This window comes from Macaca mulatta, chromosome 2 (genome assembly GCF_049350105.2).
Source record: "Macaca mulatta isolate MMU2019108-1 chromosome 2, T2T-MMU8v2.0, whole genome shotgun sequence".
Taxonomy (NCBI): domain Eukaryota; kingdom Metazoa; phylum Chordata; class Mammalia; order Primates; family Cercopithecidae; genus Macaca; species Macaca mulatta.
In genome coordinates this window covers 101,396,835-101,415,451 of record NC_133407.1, presented here as the reverse complement: position 1 = coordinate 101,415,451, position 18,617 = coordinate 101,396,835, and the positions used below count along the sequence as shown (strand labels likewise).

Below are 18,617 nucleotides of genomic sequence, written 5' to 3'. Positions count from 1 at the left end.
CCACCCTTTGCCACCCAACACCCTGAGGCCCCGCCAGGCACAGCCCCATGCAGATCTCAGGGCAGCCGGTTCTTTCTCACGGCCAGGTCTCCCATTGTTGCTTTGTCTGGAAATGCCCTGGACAGCACCCCTCCCACTCCCAACCAAACCCCTGCACCTGATGTCCATTACCACTCAGTACAACTCAGCCTCAGAGGCCCCTGCTTAGGAGACCTCCTTCCCTGTACCTTTACAGCTCTCCATAACCCTTACTGAGGCACACTCACCTATCCTGTCATTGCCTGTTTACACTGGGGTCAGTAGCCAACATGGGGTCCTACTCAGGGCCACTCTTGATCTCTCCACTTCTTAGGCCAGCACAAGGCCTGGCCCTGCATAGGAAGCCCAGGAATGCCCTCTGAGTGGGTGAGCAGGAGCCATTCTGAGCTCGCGGACCTCGCTGGTTCCATGTTAGCCTTCACCCAGCCTCTCCTGGCAGATGGGGAGGGCCAGGCCTGGGAAGCAGACTTGGAAGAGCCCTGCCCTAAAGCACCCCTCATGATGGCCTAGATCAGTATTTCTCTGTTATATTTCTATTTCTCTTTTTCTATTATCTGTCCTAAGGAGTCTCTTTAGATACTGTTTCCTAATTAATCCCTTCCCCTGCAAGAAATGTTAATGCCTCAGATATACCATATCTGTGTATTGTGTACTATATATATGTGTGTGTATTTTATATATAAAGAATAAGATTTTTTTCATCTTCTCCCCCAGGGACCATGTCTACACCCTTTGAAAATTGATATCAGCCCTGCTGAGAAGGCATGGTCTAGACTGAGGCTTCAAATTCCATATTAGTGCAGATATACAGTATATGGGCTGTACTGCATGAGCCACCATTCAGTTCCAGCAGAGCACTATAGGAAGGGAATGGCCCAGTGTGACCAGCTCATCTGGGTCCTCAAAAGAACCAGTAAGTCTGGACTAGCCTGGGCAACATGGCAAGACCCAGTCTCTACAAAAAATGTAAAAACCAGCTGGATGTGTTGGCACCCACTTATGGTCCCAGCTACTTGGGAGGCTGAGGTGGGAGGACTGCTTGTGCCTGGGAGGCTGAGGCTGCAGTGAGGTCTCAAAAAAAAATTTCTTAAGAATATGGTGCAAGCCATAGAAAATCTATCTAGAAATCAGACTCTATGGACAAACGCCAATGAGTAACCTCTGCTAAGCCCAGAGACAACATACTTGGGGCAACTGTGAGACCCAGTATTTCATCAGTGCCTGGGTGTGGCTCTCCCCCAGTTTCAGGGCCCTTTGTGGGAGTAAGGGCCACCCTGCTATTATGTGTTTGGATGCTGCTTTCTTCGCCTGTTGTCCCCATGGTGTGGTGAGTACCTCTCTGAAGCCTCTAGAGATCTTCAGCATGCGGTCAATGTACTCTTTGGCCTTGTCATGGTGGCCTATGAGCCAGAGGAAGACACCAGCATAGTACAGGGCAGTCCCACTGACTGTCTTGCGTATTTCCTTCAGGCTGTACTCAAGCTCCTGAATTGCTTCTCGGTCTGTAAATCCAAGAGCGAAGGAAGAGGGAGAGTTAGGATGCGGAAGTCTGCCTAGTTCTGCAGGGGCCACCAAGAGCCCAGAGAACTACCTCTGGGTCTCTCTCACACACTGTGGATCTCCTTCAACATATGCAGCACACCGCGTGCAGTCCAAGGCCTAGAAACCAGCAGTACCTGCCCTTGAGATGCCGCAGGGGCTGCCCCGGCCTGGACTCAGGTGTGCTCTCTGAGATTATCTTCTCTTTTCTGTGCCCAGCAGTGTGCTGAGCAGGCAGACCAAACCAAAATCCTTAGCCTCAGGCCTACAACTTATTATGAGTGGGGAAATAGTAGTCTGTAGTCACTCTTGGACCCCCTCCCTGACTCTAGAGGGGTGGAGATTAGGGGTAGAATTATATATATTAGCTGGTTTTTCTGACAAGATCTTGGCAAAGAAGAAGGGTGTTTCCCCAACTCTTGGGATCTGGAGCATGGACCCCTCCCACTGTCATGGGTTCTGCCTGCTTCCACTCAGTTGGATCCAGGCATGGCGTCTTCTCCCAGACCTCCAAGGGGAGACGAGCAGCAGTCACTTCTCACTGGTTAACAGCATCTGCCCAGCCACCAGGGCACACACCTCCTTTGGCAGCCCTTGAGGGACTGTGTATCTCTGGGGCAGGGCTTTCTTTCCCCTGGTGGGTCAGGCCTGGCTGAGCATGGTGGCACTCACCAATGATTTCACATCTTTTGTGAGCATAAATGAGGGCCATGGTGGAGCACAGGGACACGTCTGGGTGATGCCTGATGCTTTCCAGGTCACTGATGGCATCCTGGATGTGCTCTGCAAAGACAGTCCACATAGTTATACTCTCAAGCTCCAGGATTAGAGGACATGAGACTCTGTAGCTGACCCAACGGCTCAGCACTACCTGCCTTTGCCCAGAGTCAGAGGACTAACTGGTCTGAAAGGTCCCCAGTGACCCAAGCTCCCTGAAGACTGGGGCTCTGGGAAAGAGCTGCTGGTAACATGGTCCAGGCTGTTGGGGGCTGGAAATCTTGGACTTGAAAGGTGTACCTGTGAGTACTTGTGGGGATATGTGTGAGGCTGCAATCATTAGCTGCGTCAGTTCTGAAGAAGGACTTCAGGCAGGGCTTTCCCAGCTAGTGCTCAAGAGCCACTGATTACATTTATCCCTCCATGTCCTCAGATACTGGCCATGGGCCATTCGGCCAGTCCTCAGCCCAGGACCACCTTCTGAATGTCAGCGCATCTGCACCCGCATGGGCCCCACTCCTTTCCCTGTACCTGTACCATACCCACCTGTCCTCACACCTACCTCTTCCTCCTCCTTTGCCTGCATTACCAGTTCTCAGCTTCCAGGCCTGGAATTACTTCAAGAATCATGCAGCTATCTCTCCAATCACTCATTTTACAGAGAGGGAACCCGAGGTGCAGAGCAGGGATAGTGAGCGCTCTGAGGTCTCAAAAGTCAACTAGATATGGATTACGTAGGCTTCTGTGGATTCCCGTGGGAATCCAGCCGCTGAGTATGAAACTGTTTTTATGGGACCATAACTAGGATACAAGGAGGCATCCAGATGGAGCCAGAGTGTTAGGGCCGGGCTAGTGCCTGGGGTCACAAGACCAACACTGCCAAGTCCTTACCTTCTTTGAGGACTCCATAAGCTTTAAAGAACTTCAACACAGGGTCATTGCTGAATTTTTCCAGGCCCACAGCTGCAGTCTGCTGCACGTGGTGGAAGTACTTTTCCTGGCTATAGTAAATGATCCCAGCCTGTATGAAGGAAGACATAGCTGCATTAGCCCAGTCCCTTCTCTGTCTCTGTTCTGTCCCAGATGGGATGAGACCTGCTCCCTTCCCTATCCCCTGCTCCTCCTCAGTTCTGCAAAGGGAAGAGAAAGAGGAAACATTCAGGCCTCATCCTGTCCTCTAACAGCCCTGGGAGCAGCTCCATGTAGTTTCTCCAGGAAAGAGTTTGGAGGTGTTTGGGGGATTACCAACAGATTCTGGTTCAACTATGACGGGGAATACAACCCAGGCTTTGTCTTAGGAAGGGAATAAGGGGGAAAAATGAGGACACATAATAAGAAAAATTATACCAATTGTAGTTACAAGCTATTGTGGGCTTCATATCCACTATCCTGTACACAGCCCTCTCAGTATCTTTCACAGCTAAGGAAGCTTAAGCCCATGGACTATAGCTTGACAAAGGGGCTGAGATTTTAAAGTTAAGTTTCACTTCCCCCAAGGTTTGTGAGTGCTAGGTTGGGAACAGATGTGGTTGGACTGTAAACAGCCTCGTGGGCCATACGAAAGAGCCCAAACACCATCCTAAGGGTAACAGAAAGCAGAATGGTTTTAAGGCGAGGGATGTTTTCAGAGGTACATTTTTGCAACAACCACTCTGGCTCTGGCTGCTTCTGCGTGTGGGGAGTGTGTGCTGTGGTGGCAGCAGGGACTACTGCTGCTGAAGAAAGCCAGAGCAGAGAAACCAGATGGGAAAGGAGGCTGTTGCAGGCGCTCAGGGGGAGAGATGGTGCTGGTTCTGGGCTAGAAGATAAAAAGATAAAAAGAAAACTCAGGAGACATTGAGGAGCTGGCATTTCTTGAAGACAGGATTAGAAGATGAGTATAAGGAAGAGGTATGAGTTAAGGCTAGGAGATTAAATAGTGATGCCATCAACGGGGGTGGGAGGCGCAGGCGAGAGTGAGCTGGGTGGAAGAAGGGATGATGACAAGAAAGGATAATGATAGTGATGAGATGCGCTGGTTTGGGGTAGCTCAAGAACCGGGGATGCTAATTTAGGGCTCAGGGAGCGCAGAAGCCCCGGAGAAGATGCGCTTGCCAGGAAGAATGGGGCAAGAAAGGGCAGGACCGCCTGATATATAACTGAGGACGGCGAAGGGTGGCAGGAGAGTAGCAAGGCACGAGGTCGCTGTGTCAGAGGCGGGGAGTCACGAGGGAGCGGTCGGACAGCGCCCAGGCCACGCACCATAAGGGAGGAGTCATTGCTGCTCATCTCGGGCCGCTCGCGGCTCCGAGTCCGGGTCTGGTGGGGCGGTGCGGAGCGGGATTCCCGAGGCAGGGTCGTGGGCACTCTATCACGGCGGGCGGTTGAAGGCGTTACAGTCCTTGGAAACGGAGCTGCTAGCCGGTTGCTAGGAGCGTCAGTGTCTGGAGTGGGAGGAACAAAGCGCTTCACGTCACAAGGCGCAGGAATCGAGCGCCGAGAGAGCGAGTCCGTGCTAGTGGCGCCGGGTCGGCCTGGGTAGGCGAAGCGGGAGTGGACCCGGATGCCGAGCGGAGCCGCTGCCATGGGCCTGGGCGTCAGCGCTGAGCAGCCCGCGGGCGGCGCCGAGGGCTTCCACCTGCACGGGGTGAGTCGCCGCCGCGGCGCCGGTGACCTTGGCAGGGCGCTCGCAACCCCGCGCCTGGGCCTCCGGTCGCCGGCTGGCTGGCGACTGCGGCGGGGTCCCGGCCGGAGTGTTTTCGCGTGGGTGGCGGGCGGTGCCCCCTGCCCGGTGGGAGCCGCCTGGGAGAGGCGGCCTCGCGGGACTCCCGGACCCTGGCCACTCTGCGGCCACGGTCGGGCCCAGCGCCCGCACCAAGTGACAGCAGTGCCGGAAGCGGAGCGTTTTCCCGGTCCGGCCGCCGGGAATGGCGCTCCTCCCGGATGAAGAATGCACCACTGCCAGTCAGGACGCACTCTTGCACTTAGCACATATTTACGCTCGCCTGCCGCGTCCGCGCTCCGTGCTGGGCCTGGGAAGAGAGTCAGCCATGCCGAGGACAGTCCCGGGGGCCGGGGTAACCTAGTGGACGCAGCTGCAGGAGAGCCCGTCGGTGCGCATCCCGCGAGTCGTAGGGTCGTAAGGGCTTCCGAGTGTAGAGGACCGGTGCAAACCAGCCACGGGATAGTGGGGAAGGGGAGGGCCAGGAGAGTGCTGCAGAATCCTCGAGGAGAGCTTTTGCAGCTGGGGAGGGTCCCAGCCTTTAGATGCCTCTACAAGGAAGTCTGGGCGAGCAGGCTTCCGGAAAGTGGAGACGGAGTGGGGTTCCTAGAACGGAGTGGGCTGTGAAGGTGAGGAGAGGGGCCGCAGCCTGATGGAGATTTGTGCTTGCGGAGAGGGAAGGGCTATAATGTAGGTGAGAGGGGCTGGGGGTCTCTCACCTCGGAATGCTGCGGGGAAGAGGCGTCCCTGCACCCCCCTTTCCCTAGTGAAAGGCAGCTGGATGCAGAGATGAGTGGAGACGGGCAAGTTTGTCGGTTTGTGTGTTTCGAATGTAAGGTCTGTTGCCAGCTAGCCACATGAGAGGGCTAAAGGAGGAGTTTCTTAACGTGAAAACCGGGCTGGCTTGGAGAACCCAGAGTTGACAGGATTTGTGCTTGGTAATGGGCTTTCTTACAGTGAGGCACCAAACAGCAAGTGTTGACAGTGGAATGCATCCAGCCAGGAGCGTCTTCCAACAGGTTTGATTAAAGGCAAAGGAACTCAGGATATTGGCAAGAGGAGGGGTAGGGCGATGATGGGAGCTTCGGAGATGGGAGGAACCTGCCTGATGGAGAGGGACAAATCGGAGAGGGACCAGGAATCAGAGGCTGTCATCACAAAAACATAGTTTTGAGCTCCTACTCTGGCAGGCAGAATTCTAAGGCTCTAGAGATAAAGCAGTGAACAGAACAAACATGGTCCCTGTTCTCCTGGAACTGACATTTGGAATGCTGGTAGGGAAAGAAGGGAAATGAAAAAAATACATGGTAGGTGGTAATTACTAGTGATAAAAATAAAGCAGGTTAAGGGGATACAGAATAGTGAGTGGGTGCTGTTATTGATAGAGTGGTCAGGAACGGCCTCTTCTCAAGTCACATTAGAACAGATGCTTCTGAAGGAAGTAAAGAGTGGACAACACAGATATTTAGGGGAATAGTAGTAGTCCAGGCAGAAGGACCAGCTTGTGCAGACTCCCCGAGGTATGTTGTGCTTGTGTGTTTGAGGAAATGCCAGGTGATGCTGGTGTGCTTGGGTGGTGTGGCCAGTGTGAGGAGGAGACCAGAGCAGACCACGTAGGACCTTGCCTGTTGTCCTGAAGATTTAAGATTGTATTCTGAGATGTAGAACCATCAGGAGGTTTTAAGTGGAGGAGTGACATGACCTACTTACATTTAACAACATTGAAGAACAGCTGTGCTGCATTCTAGAAATATTGGCACCTCGCTGTGTGCCTAACACTTTGGAGAAGTCACTGCCCTCAGTGAGCTTAGAGTAGTGGCAGATTCACCAGGAAACAGCTGTTAGGAGAGGGCAGTGGTTGGGGGAGGGCTCTGGGTTGGATTTCCTGGGGTCAAATTGCTGAATTACTGAGTACTTGGTCTCATCTGTCATTTGAGGTTATTAAAAAGGTTAAATGATACATAAAGCAGGTGAGGTGGTACCATCCCCTGGCACTCAGCCGACCAGCCCTTAGTAAGAATAAGCTGTGATCACTGTGAGTTCCATTAGGTTCCCTGATTGGGAAGGATAGGGTGGAAGCATTAGGAAAAGCAGCACTAAAGGGCCATGGGGCAGGCTGGGATGGGAGCCCCTGAGGGAGCTGGATAGCAGGCAGTGGTTTCTGAAGGGGGAGCAATACAGTGGGCAGCAGCATAGATTATTTCAGCTGTGGAGCCATAGTGAGTTGTGACGAGGCCCCAGGTGAGAAAAGTGGAGTGTAGCCAAGCAGAAGACAAAGCCATAGGAGAGGGTGGGTGGAGGTACTGGGTGGGTCAAGGAGCCCATCCTGGGGCCTGAGTCTCTGGACCTCATTAATGATGGAGAGCAGCTGACATGCAATGCTGGGGAGTGGGGAGGGGAATAGGCAGGCACCTGACATGGAGTGGTTTGGAAGTGGCCGTGATCAGGTAGGGGCACTGTCCCCAAGCTGTTCCTGAATAACTGTCCTGTGGTTTTCAAAAGATCCCCTCACTCCAAGGGTTAGAGGGCAGGGCCCAGAGCTCCCCTGCAGTGGGGCCTGGGAGCAGCTTGCCTACTGGGCCAGGCCAAGTAGGGCCAGATCTGATTTCTGGGCTGCACTCACTCCCTTTGGAAGCCATGGCAACTTCTGGAGGTGATAAGGAGGGGCCCAGTTGGTGATGCTGCCAGAAGGGAGTCCTAATTTCAGGGGCAAACTGGCCTTAATCTCAGCGATTTGTTCTCAGCCTAGTCTTCATGAGCTGTCCTTCAGGTTGGGGAATCCAAAACTGGAGGGGCTGGTGTGTAGCAGGAGCCACAGGGCCTTTCCCATGAGGAGGCAGCAAGAGCCTAAGTCCTGTGCCCTCTGAGCTGGGTCTGGCTGGTGTCTACACCAACAGGTCATCAAATGCCTATAGCCAAAAGCCAGAGGGTGTGGGTCCATCTTCGGGTCTAGGGCCTTGGGACAAAGCCTGCATTGTTTAAGCCAGGCTCTGTAAATGGGGCTTTTGGGATGGATTTCTGCTGCAGCCTGCAAGGCCTGGTGGTTGTGCTTTTGGAGACAGCAGCAGTGAGCTGGGGAGTTCAGGGAGGGGCAGGGAGCACCCTGGGACTGGGAATGCTTCCTGGAGGAGGTGTCCTGCACAGGCATGGAGGCTACACTATGAGGCTGGTAGGGTAGCTGAGCCAGTGGGAGGCTCCTCAGTCCAGAGCCAGGGTGTGGGGATTGGCACTGCCCACTCACTGGGCTCCCTGGCTCAGGCCCAGTTCTACCCTTGGGGTCTGCTCCTCTGCCAGTGGCTTTCATTACCTGCTGGACTGAGCCTGGGTCTCCCACCCCAGAGGCTGGGGACCCCTGGGATCTGGCTGCAAGCTGCCTTTCCCACTCCTCTTTCTGGGCACAGCCCTGGGTATATCCCTCCTGAGGCCTGCCCACTTCCACTGCACATCAGGGCCCTCCCTTCTTGTCCAGTCTAAACCTTTCTGGTAAATCCTTTTGGCTTTCCAGCCAACCCTAGCCCAGCCCTCTAGAGCAGCATTCCCACAGGCCTGGGCCAGCCTGTCTCCATACTGCCTCCTGGGAGCCCCTAATGATGTCCTGGGCTATAAGCCATTTCTGAAAGCATCTATGGATCATAATCAGGAAGGAGCCATTTTCCTAAGAGGAAAATTTTTGCTCAGGAAGGTAGCAAGAGACCATGGAGTGAACCTTGAGAATGCCCAGAACAGTTCACGCCAGGCATGTGTTCTGGCTGGCACACCGGGAGTGCTGATGGTTCCTGAAATGGGGGAGAGGGCTACTTGGAGAGTCCCAGGGTTGGCGCAGTGACTGTGGCCTTTGCTGTGGGACAGGTGCAGGAGAACTCCCCAGCCCAGCAGGCGGGCCTGGAGCCCTATTTTGACTTCATCATCACCATTGGGCACTCGAGGCTGGTGAGGTTCCCCAACCCTGCCTCTGCTTTGCTTGCTTGTGTGTGTTTGTGTGTCTCCATCTGTCCCACAGGCCCCAGTCTACCCTTCCCTCCCTTTTTTTCTAAAGGGAGTCCCAGCCCTGTCTCCCCTTCTGCCAGGGTTGTACTTAGAGCCTGACTGGGGCCCTGCCCAGTGCTCAGCTTCTGAGCTCTCTGGGGTGGACAGAGGACAGATGGCCTCTTGGAGGTGGCCACAGGCCCATGGGGCCTGCCTCCTGGGCGTGAGGGATATGAGGGCCCTGGCCAAGGGGCAGCTCAGAGTGGGGCAGCACTGGAATGCTGTGGATCCCAGAGGCTTTTTGCTTGCTTTTTCTGGCAGGCTGAGGAAGGTTTGGCAGTGCTTGGGGGAGGTAGGGGTCCCAGTGGCTACAGGCTTAACCCTGGTCTGTGAACCTGGCCCATCCACTACCTTGGCCCATCCCCACAGTGACCCTGCTGGGGGCTGCTGCCCACTAAGGCCCTTGCCCCATCTCAGGCCCAGACTTATCTGAGGGTCCTAGCCTGGGCATGGGGTGGCCTTGGAGTCAGCCCCACTGCCCCCACAGAACAAAGAGAATGACACACTGAAGGCACTACTGAAAGCCAATGTGGAGAAGCCCGTGAAGCTGGAGGTGTTCAATATGAAGACCATGAGGGTGCGCGAGGTGGAGGTGGTACCCAGCAACATGTGGGGCGGCCAGGGCCTACTGGGTGCCAGCGTGCGCTTCTGCAGCTTCCGCAGGGCCAGTGAGCAGGTGTGGCATGTGCTGGTGAGTGTGGGGTATGGTAGGGCAGGGTGTGTCGGAAGGATGAGTTCACTGGGGCAGGTCTGGATGTGGGCGGGGTGTGAGGGTGGGACATGCAGGAGTGGGGCGGGAGCCTTGGAGCCGTGGTCAGGGAAGACAGAGGGCAGGATGTGGTCTCATTCCAGTGTCCCAGAGAGGGCAGCTCATTACTACCTGAACAGTGTACCTTGCTTCCCGTTAGCCATGACTCAGCACTTTCTTACCTTCTATACCTAGGTTACTTAATTTGAAAGGCAGAAATACCATCTACTGGCATGGTGGTTGGACTGCTGGAATGCTGCTGCTTTTATTATTTTGTGTCCCTCTGTGTGTGTGTGTGTACGCGCACACACAGAGCCATGTGTTGCATGACAACATTTCAGTCAACCACAGACTGCATATAAAATATTGATTCCATAAGATTGTAATACCATATTTTTACTGTACCTGTTCTATGCCTGAATGTTTAGCCACACAGATACTTGTGTTACAGTTGTCTACAGTACTCAGAACAATAACATGCTGTGCAGGTTTGTAGCCTAGGAGCAATAGGCCACACCATATACTCTAGGTGTGTAATAGGCTATGTGTAAGTTAAGTTCACTGTATTATGTTTGCACAACAATGAAATCAACTAACAATGCATTTCTCAGAATGTATCTCTGTCAATAAGCAACGTGACTGTAAATATACTGTTTTTTTCTGGTGTATTGTTATATGATTAATCGATATCTTAACGAACCTCAGTGACCAAGCTGTCGTAGATGTTAGTCTGTCCACAGACACACGTGCACACCCAACACCTGTGCTCATTGATGGTATCTAAGTTCTTGAATGCTCAGTCCTGTAGCCTGGTGGAAGGAGGGTGCTCTGAACTAGAAGTTGGCTGGTTTGTTTTCTAGCCACTTATTTTTCTCACTGACTTCTTGGGAGAGCCTGGCCTTCTTGCAGCCTTCTTTAATCTGCCCATGAGGGAGAGGGGACTGATGATGCAAATTCCTTTGCATTTCCCAGGGAGATGGGGAGTGGTGAAACTTCCCAAGGAAGAAAGGAATCCTTATTTGTACCCAGTTTTGCTCATTGTCCTCACCTCCAACCCCTAGGGGTCTTTAGGCACATGCTTGCAGCAGAGGCAGCAATGTAGTGGGGTACCTCCTGTAGCCAAGGTGTGCTTTTCTTCTTTTCGTATATTTCTTTATTTTTCTCAGTAACCCTATCGTTAGATACTGTGTATCTTGCTTTTAATTGTGGGGAAACTGAGGCTAGGAGAGGTTCAATAATGTGTTTTCAGTCATATAGCTGGGCATCTGGAGCCAGAAGTTGAGCCCAGGGTCAGCTTCCAGAGCCTGGTGCTGAGCCTTACCATGGTATTGCCCTCTGCTGGACAGGCTGTAGACCTGGGGGAGGCAGGGGAATGGAGGGGTGAAAAGAGGGAGTATGGGCTTGAAGCCCTGCTTAGGGACAGAGGACAAGTGTCCCACTCACTACTTGAAAAGGCAGTTCCCCCTGCCCTTTCCCATCCCCCAACCACACCTCTAGTAGCATGGCCAGTGGCTTGCGGTTCTTTCTCCAGGATGTGGAACCATCTTCACCTGCTGCCCTTGCCGGTCTGCGCCCCTACACAGACTATGTGGTTGGTTCGGACCAGATCCTCCAGGAGGTGAGGAACCTGTAGCTTTCCCCTCCCTAGACCCTCTGGATGTGGTGTGAAGAGAAGGGTGCTGTCCATGAGAAGTGTCTGGTTTTGTTGAGGCTTTAGCCCTGGAAGCAGGCCTCAGGTGCTATGCGTTTCTCACAGTCAGAGGACTTCTTTACGCTCATCGAGTCTCATGAGGGGAAGCCCTTGAAGCTGATGGTGTATAACTCCGAGTCAGACTCCTGCCGGGAGGTGACTGTAACTCCCAATGCAGCCTGGGGTGGAGAGGGCAGGTACTTCATGGGGTTGGAGGGCTGCAGGGCCAGGTGGGTGGGGCGTGACCATTGGGCATGGACCTCAGAGTTCTATGGTGGAGATGGAGGAGGGTTGGGCCCTTGTCCCAGGGATCCTGAGGCTGACCAGTGTTTCAGAAGTACTCTTTTCAGTCCCCTTATTGCTGGTAGTAGGTGGGGATAGCAAAGGTAGGGAGGGCCATGGGACAAGCCCCTGAATTGAATGTTTCTGGCCTTCGGCAGTCTGGGATGTGGCATTGGCTACGGGTATCTACACCGGATCCCAACTCAGCCCCCCAGCTACCACAAGAAGCCACCTGGCACCCCACCACCTTGTGCTCCACCACCTGATACCCCACTGCATGATGCCCTACCACCTGGACCCACCCTCGAGGACTCTCCTTCCCTGGAGACAGGTTCCAGGCAGAGTGACTACATGGAGGTATGTGGGGAGAATCCATCAACTGGGAAGAGAGAAGACTCTAGAGGCTGCCCTTGGGGAGCCATCAGCAACCCTCAGGGGCCTGTGGGGCCTTTGTGATCTGAGAGGCCCATCTACTTCTGGGACCCAGTGGGAGCAGGCAAGCCATGCCTGGAGCAGTGAAACTCACTTTTGGCTTTCCTGCCCCTTGGGTCTAGAAGTGAGGGTGGAGGTGAAGCCCAAGTTGTCATCTTCATTTCATGAGCGGGAAACTGAGGCTCAGAGATGGGTGCTTGCTGTGCCTGTGAGTTGTGGCAAAACTGGACAAAGGGCTGGGCCTCCAGAGCCACAGTTGGGATGGTTGTCTGGCCAAGTCTGCAGGGAAGTGCTGGCCCTGCCTTCACAGCTGATGAGTGGGTCCTCTGAGAGCACCTTTGGGCACTGGGCTGGTGCCTGGGGTCTGGGCCAGGGAATATTCAAGGATGTTCTCCAGGTACGCCTGAATTCAAGGAAGGCCCTGTCTTCTTGTGAGTCATTGATGGGGCAAAGGGACTGTGTCGGGGCCAGGTGGGCACCTGGGATTCCTCATCTGAGTGGAAAGAGTGCTCCCTCTCAGTGCCAACACTGCAGGGGAGGCCAGGACAGGCCCCTCAGGCCTGACTTCCTATCACCAATATAAGAAGGGGTGGCTTATTAAGGCCATTTCCTTCAGGCAGAGCAGTGCTCCTGGGACAAGATTAGACTGCAAAATTCTTCACCTTGAGGCACTGTCCTGATTGTCCCCTACCCATTTCTTCTTCTTCCCTAGGCCCTGCTGCAGGCACCTGACTCCTCCATGGAGGATCCCCTTCCTGGGCCTGGGAGTCCCAGCCAGAGTGCTCCAGACCCTGATGGACTTCCCCATTTCATGGAGACTCCTCTTCAGCCCCCACCTCCAGTGCAGCGAGTCATGGACCCAGGTAGTGGGCAGACCCTGGAGAGGAGTGGGCCCCAGGCCTGGGGCTGGACTTTGGCAGGAATGTCAAAACTTTCCCCAGGCCCTGCCGACCCCTCATATCTCATGTACACCAAGATATTAATAGTTGCATACCATCCAATCTAGTGTACAGATGGGGAGTCTGTAGTCCAGAGAAGAGAGGTGGCCTTCTTCAGGTCACACAGCAAATTGGAGACAGAGCAGTCTAGGCCCACTGCCACTGTGCTATTCCCATAATGACCAACTCCAGGTCCCTTTCTTTCCTCAGAAACAGGCAGTGTGGGAACCTCTTTGAGGCTGGGTGAGGTGTATCACCAGGGTCTGAGGCGATTACAGTCTCACAGGCTGGGCCAGATGCCCTAGGCAAGTTGAACCCAGGGTGTTGCTTTTCAGCAGTCAGGTTTGATGCTGGCAAAGAACTGCACCACCCTCCCCTAGGCTTCCTGGACGTGTCAGGAATTTCCCTCTTGGACAGCAGCAATGCCAGTATGTGGCCCAGCCTGCCCTCTTCCACAGAACTGACCTCCACAGCTGTCTCAACCTCAGGGCCAGAGGACATCTGCTCCAGCAGCAGTTCTCATGAGCGGGGTGGTGAGTGGCCATCACCTTCTGAAGTCCTCTGGGAAGGACCCCGGGTTGTTGGGAAGGCTGCCCTCAATTCTTCAGCTGGGCAGAAGCAGGCCATTGGGTTGACAGAGTCACACCAAGGCATTTGTATACTCCATCTCCAATCCCCCATCAAACCTGGAGTGGCAATGGGGGGTGGTCAGTGGGGTTACTGGCCCTAACACCATGGCCCTAGGTTCTTGCAGGCCTCCTCAGCCTGATCTTCTGTGTTGCAGGTGAGGCTACATGGTCTGGGTCAGAGTTTGAGGTCCCCTTCCTGGACAGCCCAGGTGCCCAAGCCCAGGCGGACCACCTGCCTCAGCTGACTCTTCCTGACAGTCTCACCTCTGCAGCCTCACCAGAAGATGGGCTGTCTGCCGAGCTGCTTGAAGCTCAGGCTGAAGAGGAACCAGCAAGCACAGAGGGCCTAGATGTTGGGACGGAGGCTGAGGGGCTAGCCAGCCAGGCCCAGATCTCTACCGCAGAATAACACCCTGGGCTGTGACAAGGCCCCTGGTGACATTTCATGAGGCCCAGATGTGGGCAGGCAGCCCAGGCTGCACTGTGCGGTCAGCTCCAAGCTGATCCTAGCCCTGTGCCTGATCCCAGCCCTGTGTGTTCAGCTTTCTAGGCTGTAGCTCCAAGTGATGTGCAGGGACTTCTGCTGGCAGGGGGCTTCTGTGTCCACTCAGACTCTACTTCTAGTGTCCAAGAGGTAACCTCCCAGCATTTATCCTGCCTGATAGTCCTGGCTTTGGGGGTTTCAAACAAGTCTTTCTGGGGTAGTAGAGGGCTGGGAGCAGCACCCCAAATTGTTTTATAGGAGCTGGGGTAGGAGAGGAAGGATTCTTTGCTGCTTGGGTGGGGCATAAGGCCTCAGTGGGTGGTGAGAGGGGGCCACGGGCCTTGTGGGAGGACATCTTTTGGCCGTGTACCCTCAGGTCCAGTGCTTGGTCCTGCTCTGGTCACTGGGGCTGCCCAGGAGGCAGCAGGGTCTGGTTATAATCCAATGTGAAGATGAGGTGAGGAAGGAAGGGGTTGCTGTCCAGGGTTGGCCTGGTTGCTTTGATTCTTCCTGCACAGCTCAGCCCACCCCATCTGTACTGGAAGGGACCCTGAAGCCCTGGGACCACCCCCTTTCAAGTCCCAATCACTGAGTCCTCTGTCATGTGTCCTTGTCCGCAGGCTACACTGCCACACTTGGCTCAGGCTGGCCACCATGCTAGTCACAGGAGGGGGAGAGAGGCAGTGTACTTGCCCCCCTCTCCTGGAGGGAGGTGGGTTGGAAATTCTAGGCCCTTCAGCAGAGACCCATTTGTGCCCAGACCACAGTATTTCTTCTTCCTCAGGGCCTACATACCACAGACCTGTATCCCCAGTGGCAACTCCTGTTAGCTCCCAAACTTAAACAGTGATCTCTTCTAAATATACAAGGCATCTACCCAGCCTCAATAGTGAATAAAAGTCACAAATTTAAGTTCAACACCCTAAACAATTTCTCAAAGCCAGTCTACCTGACTAGGTCTATTCACACACAGTTTCCAACCCCAAGGGGGAATTAAGGGAATAGATTAAGAGTAGGTAAAGACCCTTCTGTTCTTTCCTGTTGTAGGGGAGGAAGCTGTTCTCCCCACCCCAGGTGCCTTTGCAGGTTAAGGCTAGGTTAGGCCCTGCACTCCATCCGGGACGGCCCCTCATCACCTGAAGTCCTCTGCTGTGTTGACTGGACCGTCACTTCCCACACTGCTAATTATTATGAAAGCTGCCTCTGGTCTTGTCTTCTAGCCTGTGCCTAGTTGAAAGTCTCACCTTTACAGGATCATGTGTAATGCTGGTGTACATGCATGGAACTCACAAGCTCTGTCAGCTGTGCAGGACAAGGAATGCCTGCTCTGGGGGGCACAGACCAACTATATGGAGGGAGGGCCCCAAATCAGCAAACCCTAAGTTTGAAGCAAACCCTTCATTTAAAGCAAACCCTTGTCAAGCCTACCCGAGCAGCTGACACGTGTGCAGAACAGTGAGGCATTGTGTCCTGGATCGTCTGGGAGCCCAATGTCAAGTCTGCAGGAATGCAGGAAGTAGAACAGAATCGCCACAGGACTGTTCTGGGGCCAGCTTCCCTTAACTCTGTAGCCTGGCAGTCTGACCCAAAGTTGCCCTCACCCGAATGTTCTGGCTCTTCCCTCCCTCACTTTTACTTTCCCTTCCCCCATAAGTTGGAGGATAAAATGGGTATCAATGCTAATATTTCCAGGGAGAACATGAAACCAGAGGTTTCTTTCTTTCTCTGTAATCTGCTATGAAAGAAAATGACAAATGAAAAGAAAATAAATGTGTACTACACTTCGAAATATTTTAACTAAAGCCTTTATTCTATACAACTGTGAAATACAGATTTTTACCCTTTTGGCATTGCAGGACTGTCAAATTTTCTGGAAACTGTATTACGGTTTGACTGGAGGGGAAAGAAATACAATCATGCTGGGGTTCAGATCTATGATAGGAGGGGAATGCAGCCACCCAAGGCTTAGCACACAGGGCACAATGACCCAGCAAAACCCATTTCTTTGCTCAAAGGCCCCTCGTGCAAACACAACTGAGGGCTGGTAAATAAGTTTGGTTTTTTGTTTTGTTTTGCTTTTGCCATTAATTCACAACTATTGCTAAAAAATGTGCACCAAAAGCGCACTATTGTATCCAACAGATAGAAAGGACTTTTAAAAAAAAAAAGCTGGTTGCTCTCTGAGGAAGGGAGAAAGACCATTTCAGCTTATTGGAAATGTGGCCACGTCTTTGCTCACTTCTTCAAAGTGCAGGTGGCAATGGCCTGTCCAGTTTCCAAAGGAAGCTGACTAGCAGTGAGGGAACCCTGTCTCTGCAGTTGTGCGATCAGAATATCTTAAATAGTAAGGTATGGACTTAGGCCCATCAGCTGCCCCCAGCCGAACCTGTGAAGACGTAGAAAAGAAAAAAACCTTCCCTGCCTCCCTCCCTAGTCCCTGCTATGCTGGAGGCAGGCCACACACAAGCTAGGGAGGCAACTGGACTGGAATCAACTGCCCTCTGAAGGCACTTGTGCTTCTGGCTTCATACAGGAGGCTTGTCTTACAGTTTCATGGGGGTGGACCATTGATTTATACTCTGAATACAAATGACCTTGGGGAGAATCCAAAGTATTTTCTGCCAAAAGTTGAAGTGTTTATCCCCAATAAGTTACATTCTATACAAGATCCAAATGATTCTATGAAAGTATTAGATTGTTAGAACAGTGAAAAGAAGATCTAGATACAGGTACAACAAAAACCTGCATATAAAACTTTGGAAAAACAAATATGTATACTTCCAGGATATGAATATCAAATTAACTCACTATGATCTCCCTTTACTCTGACACCATAAATTTTAGGTAACATTTGAATGAAACTGAAATTTCACCATGGTCTTAAGTTTTAGTGGTGTCATGCTGCTCATCCAGAGCAAGAACCCATGGTCTCAGCTCGCTTTGTGTAAATAGAACTGGACACAGTGGAGGAAGGAGTGAAACGGCTGCACCTCCCTGGGGTTGCCACAAAGCCAGGACGTCATGGGAGGGTGCAGCATCACTAGGCACGGGCTGTGCAAACTCTGGCCCAGCAGTCCAAGTGCTATGATCCAGCACCTGGAATTTCAACAGATCTTCCTACAAGAACACATCTGAGATGCAATATTAAAAACAAGCCCAACATTAATCTTTTATTATGAAATGGGCTGGTTCTCAAATTGTGCAACAGCAAATTCCCATTAAAAATAACTGTCTTAAATGGTGAAAACAATTTGATTTTTTTTATATGACAAACTTGGAAAAAGCCTTCATATCTATTGCATGAATGGAATGTACTCTTTTAGAAAAGCTACAGAGTGTGTGGGTTTGAAGTTGAAACAAAGACAGTTGTGGCCCGATCGAGGTGTCTCTAACAAGTGCTAACAGACAGATAAGGTCCTTTGAAACAAGGAGGAAGCAAAGTCTGCACTGGCCTGCTGTCAGTCTTCTGTACATCTCGAAAGGCATAGTCTGCTTGGGGTTCTTCTGCTCTTGCATTCTGCTTCCCTGGGGACAGCTTAATCTACACATGGAGACTGGTTTCTATATTACATCTCGATTAGTCACTTCAATTGAAAGATAATCTCGGTCCATACCAAATCGGCCATTAGAAGTCTTGCTCCCGTTGGGGCTCAGTGGGCTTCCTAGGACTACTCTTGGGGCCATAGAGGAAGGTCGTAAATGAATACCCAGAAGCATTAGCCCACCCTTCACGTGGACTTCTGACGGTAATGGAGGGTTAGGTCTCCACCGCTCTTCCATATGAAGTGTTTCACTGTTCGAAGGTCCATATTTGGATCCAAAACCTGAATAGCCAAAATTAAGTTTAAAAATTTCAAAGTCTCTAATATCTAAAACCTTTATCATTAACTCAGGGACTCCAGCTTGCTCACTCCTCCCCTATGCCTGATATCCAATTCTTGCTGTCACGGCTTCCATGCATGTGGGAATGAAATTGAGCTTAGTGAGATGTACATCTTTTGTGATTATACCAGAAACACCAGGCCATCTTTCAGCCATTCGTCTAAGGATATGTTTTGAGTGCATCTTGATTTAAAAAACCATTCTGCCATTTCTCCGCACACCTTCACTCTAAATCATAAACTAACATGGCACATGCTGCTTTGCAAATCAAGAAGACCATGTGTCTTTTTCTTGTCAGAAAAAAAAGCTACCAGCACATCCACATTTGTCTATGTATCCCTTCTCTGAAAATCTCCCCAGCAGTAAAGAGGAGCTTTAGGGTGGGCTTTAGGTGGGAGAGGCCCAGGGCTCCTTAGAGCCCCTCTAAAAGTAGAAGCCCCCCGCCCAAAGGCATGTAACTCTTGATAAGCACCAGCACTGGAAAAACTGGGGCTGCAGTCCTCAAGTCCA

General features: G+C 52.4%; 3 protein-coding genes across 11 annotated transcripts in view; 1 reads left to right on the top strand and 2 right to left on the bottom strand.

Annotated features, from left to right (window-relative positions):
- TTC21A (tetratricopeptide repeat domain 21A) overlaps nt 1–4,720 on the bottom strand; it is a 31,538-nt gene extending 26,818 nt beyond the window's left edge. For both annotated transcript variants that reach the window (XR_013413803.1, XM_001083557.5), the window contains exons 1-4: nt 4,537–4,720; nt 3,187–3,316; nt 2,251–2,361; nt 1,375–1,541 (exon numbers count right to left, since the gene is read on the bottom strand). Coding sequence is in view for 1 of the 2 variants with exons in the window: in XM_001083557.5 (XP_001083557.3) it covers nt 1,375–1,541; nt 2,251–2,361; nt 3,187–3,316; nt 4,537–4,563 (435 nt within the window). In the remaining variant the exon portion in view is untranslated. The remainder of the gene's footprint in view (nt 1–1,374; nt 1,542–2,250; nt 2,362–3,186; nt 3,317–4,536) is intronic.
- A 29-nt stretch (nt 4,721–4,749) lies between these two features.
- On the top strand, nt 4,750–16,014 carry GORASP1 (golgi reassembly stacking protein 1). Of its 7 annotated transcripts, none has more exons than XM_015131327.3 (9): nt 4,750–4,921; nt 8,846–8,926; nt 9,510–9,713; nt 11,302–11,388; nt 11,527–11,657; nt 11,901–12,099; nt 12,887–13,037; nt 13,571–13,645; nt 13,897–16,014. In XM_015131327.3, exons 1-9 carry the CDS (start codon nt 4,838–4,840, stop codon nt 14,148–14,150), a joined length of 1,266 nt encoding a protein of 421 aa, XP_014986813.2. In that variant the 5' UTR covers nt 4,750–4,837; the 3' UTR covers nt 14,151–16,014. The 7 variants fall into 7 exon arrangements, with proteins under 7 accessions (XP_014986813.2, XP_014986812.2, XP_077848322.1 ...); XM_015131326.3 differs by having other exon boundaries at nt 13,493–13,645; XM_077992196.1 differs by having other exon boundaries at nt 13,448–13,645.
- Nucleotides 16,015–16,016: 2 nt separating this feature from the next.
- Nucleotides 16,017–18,617, bottom strand: part of WDR48 (WD repeat domain 48) — a 46,784-nt gene continuing 44,183 nt past the window's right edge. For both annotated transcript variants that reach the window (XM_015131324.3, XM_015131325.3), the window contains one exon: nt 16,017–18,049. In XM_015131324.3, the coding sequence (XP_014986810.1) occupies nt 17,954–18,049 (96 nt within the window). In that variant the 3' untranslated portion in view covers nt 16,017–17,953. The remainder of the gene's footprint in view (nt 18,050–18,617) is intronic.